This window comes from Heteronotia binoei, chromosome 5, assembly GCF_032191835.1.
Source record: "Heteronotia binoei isolate CCM8104 ecotype False Entrance Well chromosome 5, APGP_CSIRO_Hbin_v1, whole genome shotgun sequence".
NCBI classification, from domain to species: Eukaryota; Metazoa; Chordata; class Lepidosauria; order Squamata; family Gekkonidae; genus Heteronotia; species Heteronotia binoei.
This window is the reverse complement of record NC_083227.1, coordinates 124,341,028-124,363,851: the sequence shown is the minus strand read 5'-3', so window position 1 is coordinate 124,363,851 and position 22,824 is coordinate 124,341,028. Positions and strand designations below refer to the sequence as shown.

Below are 22,824 nucleotides of genomic sequence, written 5' to 3'. Positions count from 1 at the left end.
TCAAGTTCCTTGGCACCCTGACCCTTTGGCTTTGGACACTGACTTCTGCTTCTGGTTTGCGATTTTGTTGTGGTGACTCGGCTCCTGATTGACTTCCTGAACTATGACTTCGGACCAGCTTTAGACTCCCTCCTGCCTGCGCCCTGAGAACATGTCACTGTTCCTGAAACAGAGGCTTGTAGCAGTTTCCTTTTTAACTCCATTGTGTTTTTCTTGTTGATGCAATAAAGCATGGTGGAAACGCAATTCCATCTGTGTGGGGTTTATTAGCTTTCTCTTAGCTTAAGTAGCAGTCAAGCCACTTCTGTCTGTCAATCTGCCACCTCTGAGTATAACAATACTGGACCACTGGTATAGCTATACTAGCAGTGGCATTCTAGGATCTAACATGGCTTAGGGTTTCCAATTCTTACTTGGGAATTTCTTTCCTGGAGATTTGGAGGTGATGCCTAGGGAGGGGGGAGTTTGGGAAGGGGAGGGAGCTCAGCTGGAATGAGATGTCATGTACATTCTGCCCTCTGAAATTGCCATTTTCTCCAGGGTAATTGATTTCTTTAAGCCTGGAGACATTTCTGGGACAACTCCAGGCCACAACTTGAGGCTGGTAACCCTAGGGAACATAGGTACAGCACTTTGAAGTGGAATGTGCTATATACATAATAAGTGCTTTTATTTGACCATATTAGGAAACATCTCCCAAGTTTTTGCAATGTCTCTACTGTTAAGTAGTGAGTTCAGCCAGCATAGTGATTCAGCATCTTTTTTAAGTGATTATAAACTACAACCCAAACCACAAACTACAATGCAGCAATATATACAGTTGGGGAAGGGGAAGCCCTGCCCCCATGAAGCAGAAATCACTCTGTGATTGCACCCTTTTTGGAGCCTTCATTAGACTATGCATACTCATTGGCAGAGCCTAGGATCCTCTGATACCGCCTCCCGATTGGCCAGTTTGAATTATGCAGTCAATCGGGATGCAGATCTTTGGATCCTCTCAGTCTATTGTGTTGCATCTCAAGCTCAGGACACAACATCTACATACTCCCTTCATCCCTCCAAGTTGGGTGGCCTCCCTAGCACTGCAGAGCAATGGTCATTTCTGTTGTCAGTCAGAGACGCAGGTTTCAGCCAATAACTAGACAGAAAGAAATTATGTTTTGTGACCATTTTTTTTTGCAGGTACAAGCCTGAGCCCAGCTCTTTAGGCTCCTCAGAAAAGAAAAGGCCAAGCAGAATGCTCTGGGTAGACCTCTTAATTCACCCAGATATCATTCCATCACAGCACTCCTTCCGTCTGGTGTCCCACACTCTCTCTCTGGTTGGTGAGTACTGGAGTAGCAACCTCATAACCTGTATCAACTATAGTGCCAGTATGGTGTAGTGGTTAAGTCCAGCAGACTCCAGTCAGGAGAACCAGGTCTGATTCCCCACTACTCCTCTTGAAGCCTACTTGGTGACCCTGGGTCAGTCACAGACCAGTTCCCCACTCGCCTTGTTCTGGTCTCATTGCTCCTTTCCCCATGGTGCTTCTGCTGGATTTTGCACAATCTGCCCTGGAGCGGAGAGTTGCCCCGCCTCTTTTCAAGTTTCCTCCACAGCAGGCAGCAACCAGTTCTCAGAGGATTCTGCCTGCCATGGAAGGAACTTGAAAAGAGGTGGGGCAACTCGCCATCCCGGGGCAGCTTGTACAAAATCCAGCAGAAGCACTGTGGGAAAAGGAACGACGAGACTGGAACCAGGTGAGTGGGGAATTGGTCACAGTTTTCTCAGAACTATTTCAGACCCACGTTACCTTACAAGGTGCCTGTTGTGGAGGAGACAAAAGGAAGGCAATTGTAAGCTGCTTTAAGACTCTTTATGGTAGAGAAATGTGAGGTATATAAACCAACTCTTCTTCTTTTTCTAGTGAAGGATATGAAGGAGCCAAAAAGACAGAAATCTCATACAGTACATTAAAAATATTTTGCTAAATAAATAGAGAAACAGACAGGAAGAATCCACTCATGAAATTAACTGAGCAACTTAGACTTTGCCTTTTGGATTAGTCATTTTCTGAAGTACATTTGGGTATACATGATTGGCCTTGTATGTGAGGAAGAAGGCTTTCCCCAGTTATCCCCCAGCTTGCTTTTCACAGACCATTTTCTTCTCAGTTGTCCTAGTCTGCCTTGTCAGTGTGGTAACCACTGTAGGACTACCATACTTGATATCTGGAAGTGCCTGGTGCACTGCCTGCCTTGTTCTCCTCCTCCTGGGGATTCTTGTGGCATCACTTATCATCTGGAGGCAGCCTCAGAGTCAGAAGACATCAGCTTTCATGGTAAGTAAGGGACTTGTCACTCTTTTCTGCAAGCCAGGTCATCATTGGTGAAGTGCAGTCAGAAAACTGCACATCTTCTAAGGCTGTGCATGTGCATGCCTTTGAACTTTCTGCTATGGGGCAAACCTCTCCTCGCACCTAGAGAATCCAAGTCAAAGGCAGACTGCCTTTTTTATTTCTTCCTCTTTGTTTCATTCAAGTTTGCTTTCATGGCAGGAGTTGCCAAGTGTGACTAATAGGCTCACCTTCTTAAGTTTTTTTTTAAAATGCTTTAAAAATAATTTAATCTTTTTTTTAAAAAAAACAAAAACCTTCTTGCTCTGAGAGCAGAGGTGGGTTTGTGATTGTGTCATGTTTGTGAACTGTCATGTCAGTCTTGTTCATACTCCTAAACCAAAAATTTCTTCCTGAGCTGAGGGGGGGAGGAGATGGTAATGCATGCCCAGAACATGGTGCTGGCTCACTGCTAAAATGACATACTTTTGTAGGTTCACATTTAATTGTTTGTTTTTAAAACAAGGAGATGGTCCTTCTGAACACATTAAGCTGTCTTATACTGAATCAGACCCTTGGTCCATCAAGGCCAGAACTGTCTACTCAGACTGGCAGTGGCATTCTAGGATCTCAGGCAGAGGTCTTTCACATCTTCCTGATCCCTTTAACTGGAGAGGCTGGGTACTGAACTGCTGGGACTTTCTGCATGCAAATCAGATGCTCTATCACTGAGCCACAGCCCATTCTGCATATGTGTATACCACAAAACGTAGCAATCAGAGACATGCTGCCTCTCACTTCCAGGTGGTCTTGAGGCAGCTAACAACAGTTAAAACATTAACAAATCCAGGGCTTTTTTTGTAGCAGAAACACCTTTGCATATTAGGCCACACCCCCTGATGTAGCCAATCCTCCAAGAGCTTACAGGGCTCTTCTTACAGGGCCTACTGTAAGTTCCAGGAGGATTGGCTACATCAGGGGTGTGTGGCCTAATATGCAAAGGATTCCCTGCTACAAAAAATGCCCTGAAAGCTCAGTTTAAAACATAATCCAAATAAACCGAAAACAGGCAACCCACATAAACTAGACCTCACTAACTAAAAGCCAACTGGTATTTATTTATTACATTTATATATTTTATACTGTATACTTACGTTGTTGTTTTTAAAAGTAACATTCTAATTTTTTTCATTCTGATGTTGATCATATGTTCTAAGTTTCTTGTTCATGCGGGAATTTTAGGAATAGATGATGGAACATGGCACTAAGGCCCTCTTTATTGGCACCTAACGTGCCTAGGGCCAATGCATCTTTTGTGCTTCTGAAGCCTAACCTGTCAATATCTTTGTCTTAACTTCCAGGTGCCCTGCCTGCCATTCTTGCCAATCCTCAGTGTCCTTGTCAATAGCTGCCTAATGGCCCAGCTCAGCAGTGACACTTGGCTTAGGTACCTGGTGTGGATGGCTTTTGGTAAGTCTTTTAGAATATGGATGTTAAGGCAGGTGTTTTACAGTAGCATCATCATCATCATCATCAGTAATAAATAAAAGACTAACCATGGTGGCAAATCTGAGAATTTTCATTGATTGGATGTGGCCTACGCAGGATTGGCTCGTGCTTTGTCTCTGGCATGTCATTGGCAGCTTCTGCTCTCCCCTGCCTACTGCCAGCACCAGCACCAGAAAGCCACTGACCTTTGAGGGAGACAGTTCTCTGCTGACAGGTTCTCCTGGGGCTTACTGATCACTACGGCCTCTCCTTAGGGCCCACTGTAGGAAGTCCAGGAAATTCCATCTCCCCCACCCCACAAACAACACTGCCATGAAGCAAACAGTAAACTGTGAGAGACATGTTCATCAGACAAAACAGTGGTAGTTACATCTCTTCAACTGACACAAAAGGAATGTTCATTCACAGGAGGGATTCACAGTTCCACAGCAGCAGATAAACAGACTGACACTATACAAAGCCCCCTTTCCACCTGCAAGTACTCTTCATTCTTTCTATTCAAATTAGGCTACAGTGGGCTCATATGATAGAATGAAGTCTATGAGAGAGATGTTCCTCCTGAAGAACCACTGTTGCCAATCTCAAGGTGAGGGCTGGAGATCACTCAGAATTACAACTGCTCTCCAGATGGCAGAGATCAGCTCCCCTTGAGTTGGGGGGGGGGGGAGTAAATGCCTTCTCTTGGGTGGGTGGGAAGATAGCAAGGCTGGGGAGCACTCCTTCTAGAGCCCATTGTATTTTTCTTCACAACGGGCCTTACTCCTAGTTATGGCATAATTTGGAAAAAGTAATGTAAAGTTAGTGTCATCTAAATTCCCAATAAAGCAGTGGTAGCTGTTGATTAGCTCATTGGGGCTAATTCATTGTTATTAAAAGGACTGGATGATCCTGAACAGAGCTTTGACAGAAGGATCCCCCTGACTTTTCCCTGCTATTTGAGTTGTGAAGTGGTTTAAATAGATTATGTCTCCTTTATTTATTTATTTACATTAAACTTTTATCCCGCCCTCTCCGCAAGCAGACTCAGGGCAGCTCACAACATTCGTTTACACGATTTAAAACAATAAGTCAATAAAATCTATAAAACATTAATACAATTAAAATTTAAAAATTATTTCACAGTGCTGTACCATTACTATGTTGGCGGTTCTGCTTTTCAGACGGTTGGTCACCGGGAACTCTAGCTGATGTCCGGTGGCAGCTCTCTCTCAGTTTAAACATTGAAGGCTTGTCGAAACAATTCGGTCTTACAGGCCCTGCAGAATGTAGGAAGGTCCCGCAGGGCCCTTATGGTCTCTGGGAGAACATTCCAAAACTCTGGTGCTGCCACCGAGAAGGCCCTGGCTCGTGTCAAACGCAACCTGGCCTCCTTTGGTCCAGGGGTGGACAGCAGATTTTTTGTCCCTGAACGCAGTGCTCTCTGGGGGATATATGAGGAAAGGCGGTCCTGCAGATAAACAGGTCCCTGACCATAAAGGGCTTTAAAGGTCAATACTAACACCTTGAAACGGACTCGGAACACAATAGGTAGCCAGTGTTCATACTGCTTTCTAAAAGAGTTATGAACATAAGAACATAAGAGAAGCCATGTTGGATCAGGCCAATGGCCCATCCAGTCCAACACTCTGTGTCACACAGTGGCCAAAAATATATATATATATACACACACATACACACACACACTGTGGCCACTGATGAAAAGTGAAGATAGTGCAGACATGCATGTTCCTCACATGACTACAGCAATAGCATATGAAGGATTTTTTAAGGATCAACTTGGTGTAGTATACAAATGTACAAATAAATGCTGAGCACATGTAAGATGGTGATTGACTACATAAACAGAAATTTCATGTATGATATTACATTGTCTCAGGGTGTGATCACACATGCAATTTGGTCCACCCTAGCTATTCCCTGGATCAAACAGGCACAATTACAAGTGCATATCTGCCCACTGCAGCCTGCCTGTCTTTACCTCATTGTAGGACATGCTTTGAACAGAATAAATAGCTACCAGGTACTTCCTGGTAGCAAACTCCTTGCTGCAACCTCTGTGGTGCATTTCCAGCTGTCTGAACAGCTAGGGAGTGTCACGGACATGCTGCATATGTGCAGGAGCTGTGTGAATGCTCCTCTAAGCATGTGCATGGCCCATGCCTATTACAGACACAGTGTGATTGCCATGGTGTGTCTCTTTCTGGAGTGCCTTTTTCAAAGTAAAGAGACTGCCACAGCAATTTCTAAATATGATCACAAACTCAGCGATGGTACTTTTTGTGTATGTCAATCGACACATTCAAATGCTGCTCAGTAAGGGCACAATAGCCAAATTGCATGCATGAATCAGTGCAGAACAGGAGAAATGAATAGGAAGCCATGAGTCCTTGCAGATATTTGCATCTGAAAAATAGTCATAAAGGAGAGAAGATAATTTGATCCAGGAACCAAACTCTAGGCTAAATTTAGCGGAGTGTGTTTTGACTGTATTTGAAATAGTTTTGCTTATATTACTGGAATGTTGGGAGAGGGGTATTTCTGTGCATTTTGGGTTGTGAAAGGATAAAGACATTACTTATTGCTGTGCTACATGTTTCAGGCCTCCTAATTTACTTTGGCTATGGGATCCGGCATAGCGCAGAGAGGCACAGGGATAAAGATCTGTCCCTACAAATGACAAAACATGAAAGAAGTGATACAGATTCAAGCAGTGACTTACAAAAAATAACTTTAAAGGAACCATGATGTGGACCTATTGATTCTCACTGATGAAGGATTGCATAACAGTCTGACTGGTAGGACTGATTCCCCTAGACTTTCAATATATGTGTGTCTGTACTTATGGTCAAAAAATCTCAACTACTAAAGGAATAATTGTGTAGTGGGTAAACTGACTTGTGAAATTCACAGCCACTGGATGAATTGGTGTTGCACAGTGGGTAAAAATGTAAGCAGTAGTTCAAACCTCACCTCCTCCCCAAACTCACTGGGAACCATTTGGCAAGTCACCAGCTTCTGTCTCTGCAATACAGAAATAATAGTAGTCATAATGGCCTATCTTACAGGGTTGTTGTACGAATTACTGAAACAGTTCTTTTAACACTTGAAATGCCCTGTGTTAATGCTAAATATTGCGTAGCCATGATTCTTAACTGGAATGGTTTTCTACAGGCTGAGAGACATGCATGGCAGAATAGTCTAGCAACTGCTATTAGCCAGGATAACTAAACGTAACCTCCACATTTGAAGGCACTTTCATTTTGAATACCATATACTGAAAACAAGTGAAAAGGCTGGTCATTACTTTCATGTCTGCCTTATTGGCTTCCAGGGCATCTGTTGGCTACTAATGGAAACAGAAGTGCAGACAAGAACAGCAAGGGAGACCATAGATTCATTTAAATAGCTTCCAAATTAATTATTTTTTAGTCTACTGGCATCCAAGATAAGCAGCTGGACAGCTCTACAGGGAGCCAATTCCTGTGCTAATTACAGCCACTTCAGACAGACTAGAACAGGGGTGGCCAAACTGTGGCTCAGAAGCCACACCCACATGATGAAAGACATGCATGGCAGAATATTGTGTGGCTCTCAAAGCCCCAACTGCCCTGTTGGCAGGCTTGGAGAAGACATTCGTCTCTCTAAATCACTTCTTCAAGCCAAGCCAGCTGGCAGCTTGGAGAGTGTATTTAAAATTAGAGTTGCTTTCTTTCCACCTCTCCCTCCCTCTCCATCTATTAGCCTTCCTTCCTTCCGGCTCTCAAACACCTGACATTCATGTCTTGTGGCTCTCAAACATCTGATGTTTATTCTGTGTGGCTCTTTCGTTAAGCAAGTTTGGCCACCCCTGGACTAGAAGAATCAGCAAGGGTGGCACAGCAAATGTTATGCCACAATAGTGACAATAGTGAACTGCAACTGAATTGGAGCCTGAAATTTCTCAGTTGTCTTGATTTCAAACTGATGTCAAACTTGATTTCAGATTGGGGGTTGGACTAGATAACCCTGGAGATTCCTTCCAACTCTACCGTTCTATGATTCTGTGAAAGTCATGAACTGGTTCAAAATAAGTAGTTCAAAATTCAGTCATTCAAAGAACTGTTTTGAGAGTGGTGAGAAATGTTGGCTTTCTTTTAGTGGATGCATGCAAACCAGATGATAGCCCTGATGTATCAAGGGCAGGATTTTTTGCCCAGGGGCCCCAGTGCATTATTCAAGTATATGTGCAATGTGCACATTTTCTAAAAGCACTCAGATCTTGCTGAAGTTTTAAGTGTTTGAAATTAAAAGTGCTTATGTATGGATTTTAAATGTTAAATCTTAGAGATATCTGTTATTTTTAAAACAATTTTATTCTTAAAATGTTTTATTGAATAGTTCTTGCTTTTGACTTGTACTGGTCATTGGCTGAATAAATTGATTGGTAAAAAAGTGAGCAATGATGTCATGATGAAAATGTTTATTAGATTATTATCTGTTACAAAACATACATTTCCTGATACATTTCACTTGTTAAAAACAATAAAGAAATAATTTTATATTCAATAAATAAAGTACAGTTTTTTTAATCATTCCAAGAGTTTGAACGGCACTTGCAGCTATTAGTGTTGTCCACGACTTTTTTTGTAGCAGGAACTCCTTTGCATATTAGGCTACACTCCCTTGATGTAGCCAGTCCTCCAGGAGTTTACAGGGCTCTTCTTATAGGGCCTATTGTAAGCTCTTGGAGGATTCGCTAAGTTGATGTATCAATGTGTGTGAGTGTGACCATGTTCATGTACTGTGCATGCACTCCACCATATGACAATGCAATGCTTGCTGAATTTGTTTAAAAGTGGGAGGGGTACTAATAAGCTTTTAAGCTCTAAGCTGTGTATTCACAGTTTGTGGTCAAGTACAAAAACAAGTAGGTGACATGTTTTTATATTCTACTATAAGACTGAATAGTCACAACTATTTCTATTAATTTCATTCCTTATGCTTCTATCTTTCAACATTAAAAAATGCTCTTGTCAGTTTACAACATTTAAAGTCACATATTTAAAAAGTAAAATATTTCAACAACCTTTCAAAAAGCAGCAGCACAGAATTATTCGTAATTATTCAGCAATAATTTAAAGTATGTAGATATATCACAGCAACAAGAGATGACATAAAAATATGTCATGTGAACCCATTTAGCAGTCTCCCCCCCCCGCCCCCGGTAGCAATCAGATGATGCCAGGCAAATCTCCATGGAGAAGGAGTTCCAAAGCTGGGGCACCAAGGCTAGGGTTGCCAAGTCTAATTCAGAAAATATCTGGGGACTTTGGGGATGGAGCCAAGAGACTTTGGGGCAGAGCCAGACTTTCCCATTTCCAAAATAAATGCATAAAAATACAGCAGTGAAGTTCACCTGAATAGTCATCATTTCCTCATGCCCCAATAGCTGCAATTCTAGTAAATGAAAGTGTAAACACACAAAAAAACAGCCAAAATGCACAGAGTTTGCAAGCTCACATTTTTGTGATCTCTCTGGGGCTTTACTCACAGAAACTGCTGTTCTTCAGCCTAACACAGGCAAACAAAAGAGAGAAAGGTGGAGTCTTCCTCTAGCCCATAAACAGGCTCCTATACAAAAAAACTGAAAACAATGCAAAATAAGCACAGAGACACACACACACTATTACTGCCTCCCCTTCAAAGACTTCTGAAAAGTACTTTCTCTCTCTCTCTCTCTCTCTCTCTCTCTCTCTCTCTCTCTCACTGGGTCTGGTTCCTCCACAAACATCTGACAATTACAGGGGCTATGCTGCTCTTTCTCTCTCTCACACACACACTCTTACTTGCTGTGAAAGGAAAGCTAAACAAACAGAAGCTCTGCTTCTGACCCTCTCCCATGAAGTACTTCCTGCTCAACTTTAAAGGGGCACACACACAAAAAGAGGCATTTTAAAACTTGACCTGTTTGCAAGTTTCTTAACCTGCAGGAGATCTAAAGGTACTGGTGGCTGTGGGGGCGTGGCTTTCCCCTGCCGGTGGGGGGAAGCCTGTAAAACCAGGGGATCCCCTGCTGGGACCTGGGGATTGGGAAGCCTAACCAAGGCAGAGAGAGCCATTCACCTATAGCCACCCAGTTGATTTAAGAAATTATGTGCTCCCAGGAGGGGATCTCATCATGTATATTGTGAGCACCCCATCTGTTGTGTCCTGAGCTTGAGGCCCAACACAGTAGACTGAGAGGATCCAAAAATCTGCATTCCAATTGGCTGCATAATTCAAACTGGCCAATCGGGAGACAGTATCAGGGGATCTAGGATGTGCCAATGAGAATGCATATTCTAATGAAGGATCCAAAATGGGTGCAATCACAGTGTGATCTCTGCTTCATGGGTTTCCCCTGCCCCAACTGTATATATCGCTGCATGTTCTGTGTGCTGACTGTAGTTTTGTAATTTAATAAAGATGCTGAATTACTATGCTGGCTGAACTCACTACTTCACACCACCCACTCCCTGCCCAAAAAAATCTGCACCAAAGTAATTAAGATTAACTGTAATGTATATAAATAACTGTTTAGCATTGATCAGCTGCTAAGCAGTCCTAAGCTATTTATACAACTGCTGCCATACACTCTTCTGCTAAGTAAACAGCTACTATGTTATTCATTTTTTACTGCTTGTTCTCATGCTTATTACTTCAAGGGTGGCTTTAAGTGTTGCTGTTTTTATTTTAGTAACATCTGTTGCTTTAGTCTCAGTATCATGCCTTTATGCTGTTGCTGTTTCAAGGTTTTTTGTGTTCTGCTGTCTTGCTTTATTTGTTAACTCTCTTGGGTGGGGTGAGGGGAGAAATATTTTTGAAAATACTATATATGAACATATTAAAAATAGTTATGGAACTAAATTGTGGACTAAACTAGTTACAGAAGGACCTGGCATAGGATATACATCCTACCAGGACTTTTTTTGTAGCAGGAACTCCTTTGCATATTAGGCGACACACATCTGATGTAGCCAATCCTCCTGGAGCTTACAGTAAGCCCTATAAGAAGAGCCGTGTAAGCTCTTGGAGGATTGGCTACATCGGGGTGTGTGGCTTAATATGCAAAGGAGTTCCTGCTACAAAAAAAAGCCCTGCATCCTACTGAGGTGAAATAGTGGTTAGAGTAGCAGACTATGGCCTGGTTCACTTTGCCATGGAAGTGTGCCGTGCTTGTGCTTGGCCTGTTGCTGTCTCCCAGCTTAACCTACCTCACAAGGCTGTTGTTGCTGTTGTAGGGTTGCCAAGTCCAATTCAAGAAATATCTGGGGACTTTGGGGGTGGAGCCAGGAGACTTTGGGGGTGGAGCCAGGAGACTTTGGGGGTGGAGCCAAGATCAAGGCTGTGACGACCCTGAAGGGGGGGAGGGCCTCCAAACCGGGGGATCCCCTGCCCCCACCTGGGGATTGGCAACCCTACCAGCCAGCAGGGAAGGCGAGGAGGGCCTCTCCCTCTGGCTACCAGCGCAGCTCCCCTCCCGCCTTCCGCCAGCCTTCTGCATCGCCCCCGGCCTTACCCAGTCCTTGGCTCGGAAGGCCAGTGCGCCTCCGCCGCAGCCATGCCGCCTCCTCCTCCTCCCGCCACGGCTCAGTTCAATGCCGCCGCCTCCTTCTTCTCCGAGGCCGGCCCAGCATGCCTCTTGCCGCCCGCGCAGCCATAAGCCCAGCAGAGGGGCCGGGCGGAGAAGCGAAGCGCGCCACCCTTGCCCACGTAGGCCGCCTTCTGCAGGGAGTGGAGGGGCAGGGCGCAAGTCCGGCCTGCTCTCGCTCCTCCAGCGTTGCTGCTCGGGGTCCTAGAAGGACCCAGATTCGGGGCTCGCCATGCTTCTCCGTAGCTGCTCCTCCGAGATGGGCTCAGGCTGAGCCCATCTCGGAGGAGCAGCTACGGAGAAGAGGCGGCAGCGGCGCAGCGGTGTCGCCCGTTCCTTGGCGCCGTTTCCCCCCCCTTCCGTTTTTTGGGGGAGCGGGGGAAGAGGCTGGAAAAACTGAGGTCCCCCGCCAGGGCGGGAGGGTTGGGAAGCCTATGCTGTTGTAAGGATAAGATCCAGGAGGGGAAGCCACTTTGGGTCCCAATTAAGGAGAAAACTGTAATACAAATTAAAAAAATAAAATAAGGATATTTTTATTTGTTCTTATTAGTTATGTTTGTGTGTCATTCTTTCTCCAAGGAGCTCATGTTTGTGATCAGAAGGACTTGTCAGCATTTTCAGTTTTAATCTGTCAAGAAATACCAGAGAAAGTTATTCAGGCACAAACTCCTTCCATGAAACCTAGGAAGCAGCTTTCTGTGCTCCCTGCTGCTTTCTCAGGAATGTGTCTGAATAGAACGCAGCTATGATATTTTGTAATTGGAAATTGTTGTTTTTGGAGTGCATCTGACAGAGTGCAGCACTGAATAGTCCTATTCACCTCCCCCTGTAGGATCCTGAACTCTTGTGGCATTCATGTGTGAAAGGGATTTTGTTTAAAGAGGCAAGCCAAGCATTTGCTTTGAAATAGCCTGAATTCCCTCTACTACCCATCCCATTCCACCACCACCCCACCACAAATTAGTGTGAGATTTCTTCCAACCTAAAAAAGCAGCAGATGAACTAGTCCTTTGCACCCCGTGAACTGGCTGCAGAGACACACATTTTGCTCTCGATTGTCCCAGTATGAATTCCAAGCTTCTGGTCATTCTGAGCAGCTGCCTTCTGCTCTTTGTCTTTGGTAAGTCTCATTTCTCTTCATTCTCTCTTCCTTCTCCTTTCCTGGCAATGTGCTTGGTGCTATTCCTCACCAGAAGGAAAACCAAGCCACTCCTTCCCTGCTGGACATCAGGAGCCTAGGGAATCTAGTTGTGGAGATAGCAAACCGGCAGCCATGGACTGGAATTCCAACAAAGTCCCAGCAGATTTAGGTCAAATACTAGGAAAACAATTAATTGGGATAAGGCTGCGATGAAGAAATGTTGCTCAGCAAATTTTCAGTCATCGAAGGAGCTTCAAAAGCAAAAGCTAAATCTGTATCAGAGATTTTTGAACATACAGATTGAGAGGATTGTTCAACAAAAAAGATTTTTTTTGCCAAAATTATTCCTCCCCTCCCATTTTAATCAAGCAGAAAACATTACCTGAGGGGCAGAAATCAATTCCTTTACATGGAAAATTAAGATAATGATTAAATTGCAATGTTTTGCAAAATCACAGGTATTATATTAGGTATTATGAAGTCTCATTGAAAAATCCAAGGAAGATTAAATTTGGTTTTTAACTGAACCAACTACAAATACGCAGCCTTTAAAATACTTTCCTTGGATAGATAAAAATGATATCTTTCTGCATGTATATTCCAGAGTTACTGGCTATCTGAAGAGTATGGAATCAATTAAAAGTAAAACATGGCTCTGACATCCCCTACTGAGTATGTCTGACAGCATGGGGCCCAGCAGGCATAAACAAATGAATAGCCTGATTCTACTGATGTTTATGGGAAAATAAATCCTACTGAGTTCTGTGTGGCTTACTAATATGTAACCCCCCCCCCCCTTTTAGATGTAAATCAGGAAAATGGAATGTGCATGCTATTGCTATGATAGTATGTCAATGTTTCTGTTCATAGCTGAATGCCAAAAAGAAAAAACTTCCAAAGCTATAGAGAAGAAAGTCATGAAGGAGTCAAAAACCAAAGAGTTTAAGCTTTCCAAAGCTACTAGTCAAAAGGTAAAACAGGGAACACTGAAGCTACTTGAGAAGAAAGGTCGAGTCAAACCCACTATGGCTTCCAGACGGGGACTGCAGTCTACATCCGTTCTGACTCGTATGGTGGCAAAGGGGCAATTTCAGAAGGTTGCTGAGACCTTGGTGCTAAGAGCAGGGCAAACTCTGGACCTGCGCTGCAAAGGAAAGGCGGTCAAATGGAGATATCCGGTCTACCTTGAGGAAGATGATGAGAGGGGTCTTCGGTGAGAGTTGCCTATATCTTACTGATATTTCCATTTGTTGTGCCGTGGCTTTTAGTCACAGGCTGTTGTGGTAAAAGGCTGCATGAAAGCCACTTAAGTAAGGTTGCCAATAATCTTGTAAAATTGGGGGTTCTCTTAGATTGGGGATTAGTTTCCAGACAGAAGAATGGCAGAAATGCCATTTTAATCTTGGAGAATGTAATATCTCACTCAAACCTCTGTACAGGCCTCTTATTTGTCTTTCTAGCTGACCCACACAAGCATGACTGCAAATGAAATAAGCAAAACTTGACTAATGGGCACAAGCAAAGGGTCACTCTTCCCTGGAAACCTTGCAAGGGAAACCTTGTGTCCTCTCTTTCAGGATCAAGGACTTTGAAAGGCACAGTCAGCTCATTGTTGTCAACTCCACTGCTGCAGACACTGGTGAATATAGCTGTTGGTCCTTGCAGTGCCTGGATAGTGAGTGTCGTGATGGGGAGAACCGGATAAGCAAAACATTCATCTTCTTTACAGGTCAGGCTTTTCTGCATTTAATACCTTGTTTGGTTAGCTCTGTAGTCCACTTAGTCCACCATCCTGATTCCTGTGGTGGTTAACCAGATGTGAGAACTGCCTTAAGTCCTGAGATGCTCAGGAAAAAGTTGGGAATATAAATATCTTAAATAAAATTAATAAATACAACATCCCCCATTGTTGCCACTAACCAAGAGGCATTCAAAGGTTTTTTCCTATCAAGTCACAGCTGATTCATGACTGATAACCCTGTGGGGTTTTCAAGGCAAGAGACAGTCAGAGGTGGTTTGCCACAGCCTGCTTCTGTATCACAACCCTGAACTTCCTTAGCGGTCTCCCATCCAAGTACTTAGCTTCTGAGATCTGACAAGATCAGGCTAGCTTGGGCCACCCAGGTCAGGCATTCAAAGGTACAGGTAAGGTTGTCAAGTCAAAATCAAGAAATATTTGGGGGCTTTGGGGGTGGAGCCAGGAGATTTTGAGGGTGGAGCCAGAAGCAAGGTGGTGACAAGCACAATTGAACTCCAAAGGGCATTCTGGCCATCACCTTTCAAGGGACCTCACTCCTTTTAAATGCCTTCCCTCCATTTGGAATAATGAAGGATAGGGGCACCTTCTTTTAGGGCTCATAGAACTGGATTCCTTGGTCCAATCTTTTTGAAAGTTTGTGGGGTGGGGCTGAGGAGAGGCACCAGATACTATGTTGAAAATTTGGTACCTCTACTTCAAAAAACAGCCCTCTCAGAGCCCCAGAAACCCATCTAGGCTAGTGGCTATCTCCATGTCCTGTGGTTGTGAGTTCTGAAATAAGCTACATGCTGTGTGAAAAAAGTATTTCCTTTTGATTGCTCTGAGTCTAGTGTTCAGCAGCTTCATTGGGTACCAACAGGTGTGAAGATTTTGGGACAGGGAGGGAAAAGTTCTCCCCCCCCACACACACACTTTCTCCATATTCTGCATGGATATTGAACATGCAAGGAAGGGAGGCAGCATTGCAGCAGCAAGCTCTGGTCTCAAAAATAAGTGCATGCAGTTGAAGGTGTGTAAAGATGTTGTGCATGCAGCACTTCTCCATTGTGAAGGGTGACCTGAAAAAGCAGGGCTTCCATTAATGGAGACAGACCCATGCACTTGAATGTGAATAAAGATCCCATGCATGTACAAGTGGTTGTTTGTAGGGCTCATTCAGCACAACTTTTGTCCCCCTGAAAAGTAACGTTGATGCCTGATGAATAAACTTGGGAGAATGATACAGGCACTGACTTTGTATACAGAGACTACAGATGACAATACACCTGCTCTGGTGCAGAAGGAGGAGCTGTCTCTTGGTGTCCTTTTCTGTGCTCTCTCCTCAGATCCGCAGGAGCTATTTGTTCCCACAGAAGATTACTATGAAGTGATACAACTGCGTACCAACCACCCCACCCTTCTGCCCTGCCAGGTGACCAATCCGCTTGCCAAAGTTACATTGCACCGGGAATTTCCACCTGAGAAAATTGCTGTAGATGGGATAGACATCTCCTTTGATGTGAAGAAAGGGTTCACAATACACCGCCCTCACCCATCCCTGGCAGGCTCTCTCTTCTGCATGGCAAATGTGAATGGATTACGGCAGATCTCCACCAAATATATGCTGATTTATGTGAACTGTAAGTTGTCATAATGATGAGCCACATGCCCCTAAAACTAAGAAAGCAAGTTCTATCTGCCTGCCCTTGTTCGTTTAATGTTTCCAGTAATCAAAATGCCAAAATCAAATTAATTCTACATGAACTGTCTCCTTATCTCTGTGCGAAATTGTGAAAATGAAAAAGGGTTATGAAATCTATTCATGCAATATGCTTATGTATTTGAATGTGTATTTAGGAGCCTGTCCGAACAGCATGAGGCTTGCTGGCTATAGTCTTTCCCAAGGCAAGGTTGGGTCAATAAAGTTGACACTTGGAATCAGTGTAAGCAGGAAATGAAAGCCGAGGCTGGCATCCAGGAACGGTAGAGAAAAATCAGGGACCAAAGGACAGGAGAAAACAGCAAAAGGACCTCATCAGTTAAGAAAAATGGAAATGCATAAAGAGATTATATGGTGGTATAGCTTCCAGATGGGGCCTGATCTCCAGCTGGCAGAGATCAGCTCCCCTGGAGAAAATGGCAGCTTTGAAGGGTGGACAGTATGGCATTATACCATGCTGAGGCCCCTCTCCTTCCCAAACCCCACCCTCTCCCAGATCCACCCCCAAAGTTTTCAGGTATTTTCCAACACAGACCTGGCAACCCTAGGTGGTAGAGGTTGCCTGTGGCTGTAGCTAGTCAAGCAGATCTAATGCTGGAGGAAGGTCTTTGACTGCCTGTGGCTGGGAAATGCTCAGATTCTATAGACAGGAAGACAAACAAAAGGGCATAAATTAGGAATGCTACAGAAAGCACGGTCATACGGAAAGATATCAAATATTAGGAAATATGACTGGAGAAGAAAGAAGAGGGGTAGGAGAGCAGAGAATGAGCTGAGAGCAGAGCTGCAGAAGTAAAGAACTACCAAGAGGTTTAAAATAACCAAAATGAAAAGCTATGCAAATAAAATGGGTGCCTTCCTGTTTTTATAAGGCATCAAATGAAGCTGCCTTATAAGAAGTCAAGCCACAGGTCCTTCCAGCTCAGTATTTTTCTACTTTGGCAGGGGCTGTCAGGCACAGAAGGGTCTCTCCCTGCCTGTGCTGCCTGCAAGCCTTAACTGAAGTGGCAGAGATTGGACAAAGCATGCAATCTAACACCCAGTCATAAAATTGTTAAGTAGAATGCAAACCTAACTTGATTAACAAAATAGGAGTCGATTGCACCTTTAAGATTTAAAGATATAAGATTTAAAGGTGCAATCGACTCCTATTTTGTTGTACTACTTCAGACCGACACGGCTGCCTACTTGGATCTATCCAACTTGATTAAAATAATCTTGAAACAGGATATAAACCAAGATCTGGTAAATGCACTGCAGTCAAATTGGGAAGCTGAACTACATAATTGCAAAAGAGACCAGGGAAAGGAACTGAGGGAGAGTGACACTTAAAGGGGAAAATAGGTGGCTGGTAAGAAAGACAATTAACCCTTCTCTTGCCTCTTCCCTACAAGTCCTCCAGCTCAGCTTTTTAACTCCCCTTTCCCCCAAATCTAGAAGTGAGCCCGACTGTGGAGAAACCATGGTGGGATGTGAAATTTTGCAGGAAGGACTCTTGAGGTGGTGCTATTCCCCCTGTGCACTAATCTGCCTCAGTACTTATTTCCTCTTCTGCACTCCAGTCTCATCTTGGCAAACACAATATGTTTGCTAAGTGCGGCCTTCAACGCCCCTCTGAAGTGACCTTTTGCAATGTTTTCTAAATAATGGCAAAGTTACTCTGAGGCAGCCAGGTCTGGTTGAGTAATGAGTCTTGCTGTGCATACATGTGTAATTTTGAGTAGGATTTTTGAGGACAGTTTTGGAGAGTAGCTGGTCACAAGAAGAAGATTATATTGGAATCATATCCTGCCCTATATTCTGAATCTCAGAGTGGTCACAATCTCCTTTATCTTCCCTTCCCCACAACTGACACCCTGTGAGATAGGTGAGGCTGAGAGAACTCTCACAGAAGCTGCCCTTTTAATGACAACTCCTATGAGAGCTATGGCTGACCCAAGGCCATTCCAGCAGCTGCAAGTGGAGGAGTGGGGAATCAAACCTGGTTCTCCCAGATAAGAGTCTGCATACTTAACCACTACACCAGTTTGGTGTACTTTCAGGGCTTTGTATATCAGATTTCACTGGCTGTGCTTGTGGATTACGGAATTGCCAATAACCCTTTTCAAATTACTTTGCCAGGCTCTCAGATTAGATGCTTCAGAGAAATCACAAGCCTGGTTTTTTTAATATCTCAGATATGTGTTTGCTACACAGAATCATAGAGTTGGAAGGAAATGACTAGGCAACTTTGATGCTTTCCCCTAATTAGTGTGTGTGTTTCCTCTAAGTTTGTATGTATGTGACTGAATATTAGATAGGGAAATAGCATAGGGCAGGGATGCCAACGGTGGCTCTCCAGATGTTTTTTGCCTACAACTCCCATCAGCCCCAGCCATTGGCCATGCTGGCTGGGGCTGATGGGAGTTGTAGGCAAAAACATCTGGAGAGCTACCATTGGCCACCCCTGGCTTAGGGAAATGGATGAAAAATCTCAGGATAGCTTCCGTGATCTGCTGCAATTGCTTTGCACTCAGAAAGACAAACTTCCAAGAGATCAGATCACAGATCTCCCAATGACTTGTTTGATTTGGCCCCAAAGGGCAGAACTGGGCTGGAAAGACTGTGGCGTCATTCCTGTCAACAGTCCATTGTTCTGCTCCATTTGGGAGAATTGTGAAATTTTGCCATGCCAGTGTCCTTGATGTTAGAAACTAGCAAGAGCAATATTAGCAAAGCACTCGTAGGAGCAACAAGTAAACATTGGTTGAATATATATTGGTCGAACAAAGTAAGCATTCAACAGGAGGAGGCAACCTCTGACATGCTAAACTTTTCTTCTTTTATTTTTGACCCTGCAGATCCCTCCTCAGTTCCCAAACCAGCTATCAGACCCTCAGTAGCGTCTATTCAGGCTGGAGACAATTTCAATGTCACTTGCACAGTGTTTGGGGAGCCAGAAATTGCTGTAGATTTCACTTGGGAATATCCAGGACAACAAGTAGGTGATGGGCTGAGTAGATGGGTTGAGTGGGCATGGGAAGAAAGATATGGTGTTTCCCATATGGTAGTACTCTTTCAGGTCCTTTGCTTCACTGCTAATCTTTGGCATTTTTCCCTTGGAAATCTGAACAAAAGGCTAACATGACCCATGACCTATGGCCCCAGAAAATGAGGGGATGCAAAGCCAAGCTGAATAATAATTGGGTTGGCCTCCTTGATAAAAGGGGGGGGGAATTGTTCCTCTTTGCAATTGGGTCATGTGGTTTGCCTACACTAAAATATTTTTCTGAATACAGAAGTGGATATTAATCCTGAATACAGAAGTGGATATTAATCCAACCTCCACCTTCATGCACTGTGGGAAAATAAAGTTAATGACAATTCCAATTTGTTGTGACGCTCAAATGTGGGCACTTTATTAAACTTTATCAAACTAAAGGTTCTTTCTTTTCATGTAACCTTAATTCTTAACCACATGTCGTGCCAACAATTAACTAGGTTTGTGCCCATTGTTTGTGACATTTGAACTGAACCTTAGTGTCCCTTTAATTCTCAGTAGTTTCCAACATTTCCACACCACTAAACCAGGGGTGTGGAATTCATTTGTTATGAGGGACAGATCTGACACAAATGAGTTCTTGTCAGGCCGGGATATGTGTGTCATAAAATAGCAATAAAGGACACAGACAAACACAATTAAAGATTTTTTTTTAAAAAACAAAAACAAAAACATAAAACACTAGCACTCTTGCAAAATTTTGTTTATTGAGCACTGGCACATCTTGCTCTGAATCATTGCATCAAAATCTGGAGACAATGTCTGTGCTGTAGAAATCTTGAGAATGATGTTCAGGTGTTGTTCAGATGTGTAAGTTGCAAACCTACTTTTGATTTACTGACATTCATTACAAAAATCTCATGGTCAATACTTTGAGCCTAAGACTTAGGGGAAAACATGAAATGGCTGGGCATTGTGAGCTTTTGTACATAAGCTGCTTCATGCGCTGGTCAGCCAATGGAAAAAAAGCTTTGCTCTGTAGTTTGACTGAGCAAGCCTGGCAAAGAAAGCTGTGATGCAGAAGGAAGTAAGAGAGGGAGAAGGAAGCAGATAACAGTAAGTTACTCACAGGTCTGATAGGTGCTCTCTGGGGTCCTGATCCATCCCGTGGGCTGCATGTTTGACACCCCTGCACTAAGCTGTTAGCACATCACATCAGAGTTATATGACAGGAAGAGGAAGAGCCAGAGTTACCTCACTTATTAAGATTGGGACAGTAGACTGTAGACCAAGAAAGCTGGGGGCAGAAAACACAAGCTGAGCACCATGAAGTACACTGAAGTGACAAATAATCCAAGGGTCTGAGCAGGGCCAGCCCCGCCACTAGGCAAACTAGGCAACTGCCTAGGGCGCTGGCCTTCTGGGGGCACTGAATTGGGCACTCCCCACATGTGACTCGGTGACATTATCAATGCACAGGGGAGAGCCAGAAGTTATTCTTGCCAGACAGTCCAAGGCCAGTCCTGGGTCTGAGCTGTGAAGGAATCCTCTCCTCTACTGAGTGACCTCCTCTCATTGCCCTGCTACTTCTCTTACCAAGTATGCAAACAGAGGCAGGAACTGCAGGCTCCTTGTTCTCTATGAAGGCATGCTAGCTGTAGATCCTTCCAAAAGGGAGAAAGAAATTGCAGTTCTAGAGGGGCTTGCAACCAAGCAGGTAGAGCCCATTCATGAAATTGCACCATCTCATGCAGATGTTATGGCTGGGCTCGTTTAATTAATATACCAGCACAGTTTCTCATATTATTTTGTTTGTCCTTGATGTGACAGGACTTCTTATCAGGATACTTGTCCATGCTGATCCTTCCTATGGATAATTTAGTATGAGGGGAATTGCTCTACAGTGGCCCCAAATGGGCCACAATATCTCTGTTACTGCCTTTCTGTTCACCTCCTTTTTGGTCAGTCAACCATTGTAAGACCTATAAAACCTTTTCAGTTGCTATTAGTGAGTCATACAATCCCAGCTGAATCCAAGGCTAACTAAACATGGAAGATAGAGGTAGGCCAGGCCCAGTTATGAAAATTTGCAAGGTATGGGGGGTATGGCCTCTTGATAGCTGCAAACATGGCAGCATGTTGCCTCCTTGCTCTTTCTTTCCTGTTTGCAAAGATGCACTGTTTGTGGAGAGTATGTAAACTTTGACAGCAGTTGAGATGTGTGACTATGTAGCATGAAGAGGTCCATGTCTTTTGGGACCTCTTTAGGTTCCACAGGGCATGCAAGGCTGCTCTTTTTTGGGCAGCCTTTGGGTGATTGAAATCCACTAGGCAGTTGGTATACTTCAGCTGTGTCCTCATCATCCACACACCCTCCCCTGCTTAAGAGTGGATAGATTTTGATAGGGATAGATTTTTAATCATTTTGCATTTTTAAAGTTTATTGTCTTTTGTATTGTTTTTACCAGGTGTATTTTATGTGCTGTTCACCACCATTAGTTCCATTCAGGAGAGAGGGAGTGGGATATAAATGTGATAAATACCACTAATAATAATAATGCTGATGAAAAGAGAAACAAGACACACATTTTCTGCAACAGCTGGGATGGGGACACACTATCCTGTTCTGTCTTACCTACCCCTATGGCTCCCAGCAAAAGAAACAAATTTCAGTTTGGCCCATTTGATTGGTGTCTATTTCCAGTACTCTAGCACAGATGATTCATAGTGGGAGAAGCTCTCATAGAGATTATAATTCCTGTACCTGGTCGGAAAGATTCTGTTGCGTTCTTTGGCAAGAGCTGATGAGGTTGCTGGCATCAGATATGACTCTGATTCCATCTCTATAGCAACACAGGAGGTATCACCTGATGCTCTGGTGCACTTGACTCAGCAAGTTCTCTGCTATGAGTCCACCAGGGAGAAGGATTTTCTCAAACATTTTTTGTTCTTCTCTTCCAGATTGGTAGACCACCATATGTCCATGAACGCACAGATTTGGCAAGACGTGGTGGGCAGGTGCAGCAAGAATCTGAGAGCATCCTCTATATTGATGAAGCCCGCACTGTAGATGATGGGTTATACACTTGCATTGCGGAGAATCTGCAAGGTTCCTCCAGGGTATCTACTCGTGTTCGTGTGCTCCCAGCCACACCAGCTTTCAAAAAAGCAAAGACAGGGTAACCATGCCTCAGCCTGTAGAAAGTCTCAGGTTCTGCTGGAAATATAAAGACTGGAAAGATGTTTTCTCTCATTTATCTCTTCCCCCCCTTTGTATGCTTAGTTTACTCATTAAAGCAACAAGGCTTTTTTCCAAGCAGAGACAGTTTTTTGCTTGTAACACACTGTGGAAGATAGGAATGCTCTGGGAACAATACTGATGGCACTTACCAGGAGAATGCTTCTCCTTGACATCTAGTTTTCCACATGGAAGGAATTTATTTTGTGTAGAGAACTATCCACCATGTGAGTCCTCACCAGCAGTCTGAAGTAAGTCAGCCTCACACACCAAGTTGAGTTACGTTTTAGCCTCCAGCTCACACATTTTTGTCTTAGTTCAGGAAAAAGGGCTCCAGGGCAAACAAATTTATACAGTGGCTCATAACTTTAATGCCAGTAGCTCACAAAGTAGAATTTTTGCTCACAAGGCTCCACACCTTAGAGGGAGTATTGTCAATGAGTTTGTATCAGTTCACATGACAAAATACTCAGTTCAATATACTGATGGCCATATGTATGTCCTGAATCTATTGCCCATCAGCTTCACTAAAACTTGAAGGTAATCCCCCCTCCTCTTCACTTGGGACATCC

The 22,824-nt window shown here is 43.7% G+C and overlaps 2 protein-coding genes across 3 annotated transcripts in view; both read left to right on the top strand.

The window, feature by feature from the left end:
• Window positions 1-8,379, top strand: part of LOC132572826 (cationic amino acid transporter 2-like) — a 30,301-nt gene extending 21,922 nt beyond the window's left edge. For both annotated transcript variants that reach the window (XM_060240296.1, XM_060240297.1), the window contains exons 9-12: window positions 1,183-1,325; window positions 2,157-2,323; window positions 3,679-3,787; window positions 6,426-8,379. In XM_060240296.1, the coding sequence (XP_060096279.1) occupies window positions 1,183-1,325; window positions 2,157-2,323; window positions 3,679-3,787; window positions 6,426-6,571 (565 nt within the window). In that variant the 3' untranslated portion in view covers window positions 6,572-8,379. The remainder of the gene's footprint in view (window positions 1-1,182; window positions 1,326-2,156; window positions 2,324-3,678; window positions 3,788-6,425) is intronic.
• A 4,012-nt stretch (window positions 8,380-12,391) lies between these two features.
• On the top strand, window positions 12,392-22,330 carry LOC132572825 (platelet-derived growth factor receptor-like protein). The gene is made up of 6 exons (XM_060240295.1): window positions 12,392-12,555; window positions 13,447-13,789; window positions 14,154-14,305; window positions 15,661-15,954; window positions 18,875-19,014; window positions 21,976-22,330. The coding sequence occupies exons 1-6, from the start codon at window positions 12,501-12,503 to the stop codon at window positions 22,195-22,197; spliced, it is 1,206 nt and encodes a 401-aa protein (XP_060096278.1). The 5' UTR covers window positions 12,392-12,500; the 3' UTR covers window positions 22,198-22,330.
• The last annotated feature ends 494 nt before the right edge of the window (window positions 22,331-22,824 follow it).

Coding starts and splice junctions, on each gene's coding strand:
- LOC132572825 (XM_060240295.1), top strand. CDS start 12,501: ATGAATTCCAAGCTTCTGGTCATTCTGAGCAGCTGCCTTCTGCTCTTT. Junction 13,790..14,153: donor GATGATGAGAGGGGTCTTCG/GTGAGAGTTGCC, acceptor CCTCTCTTTCAG/GATCAAGGACTTTGAAAGGC. Junction 15,955..18,874: donor TATGCTGATTTATGTGAACT/GTAAGTTGTCAT, acceptor TTGACCCTGCAG/ATCCCTCCTCAGTTCCCAAA.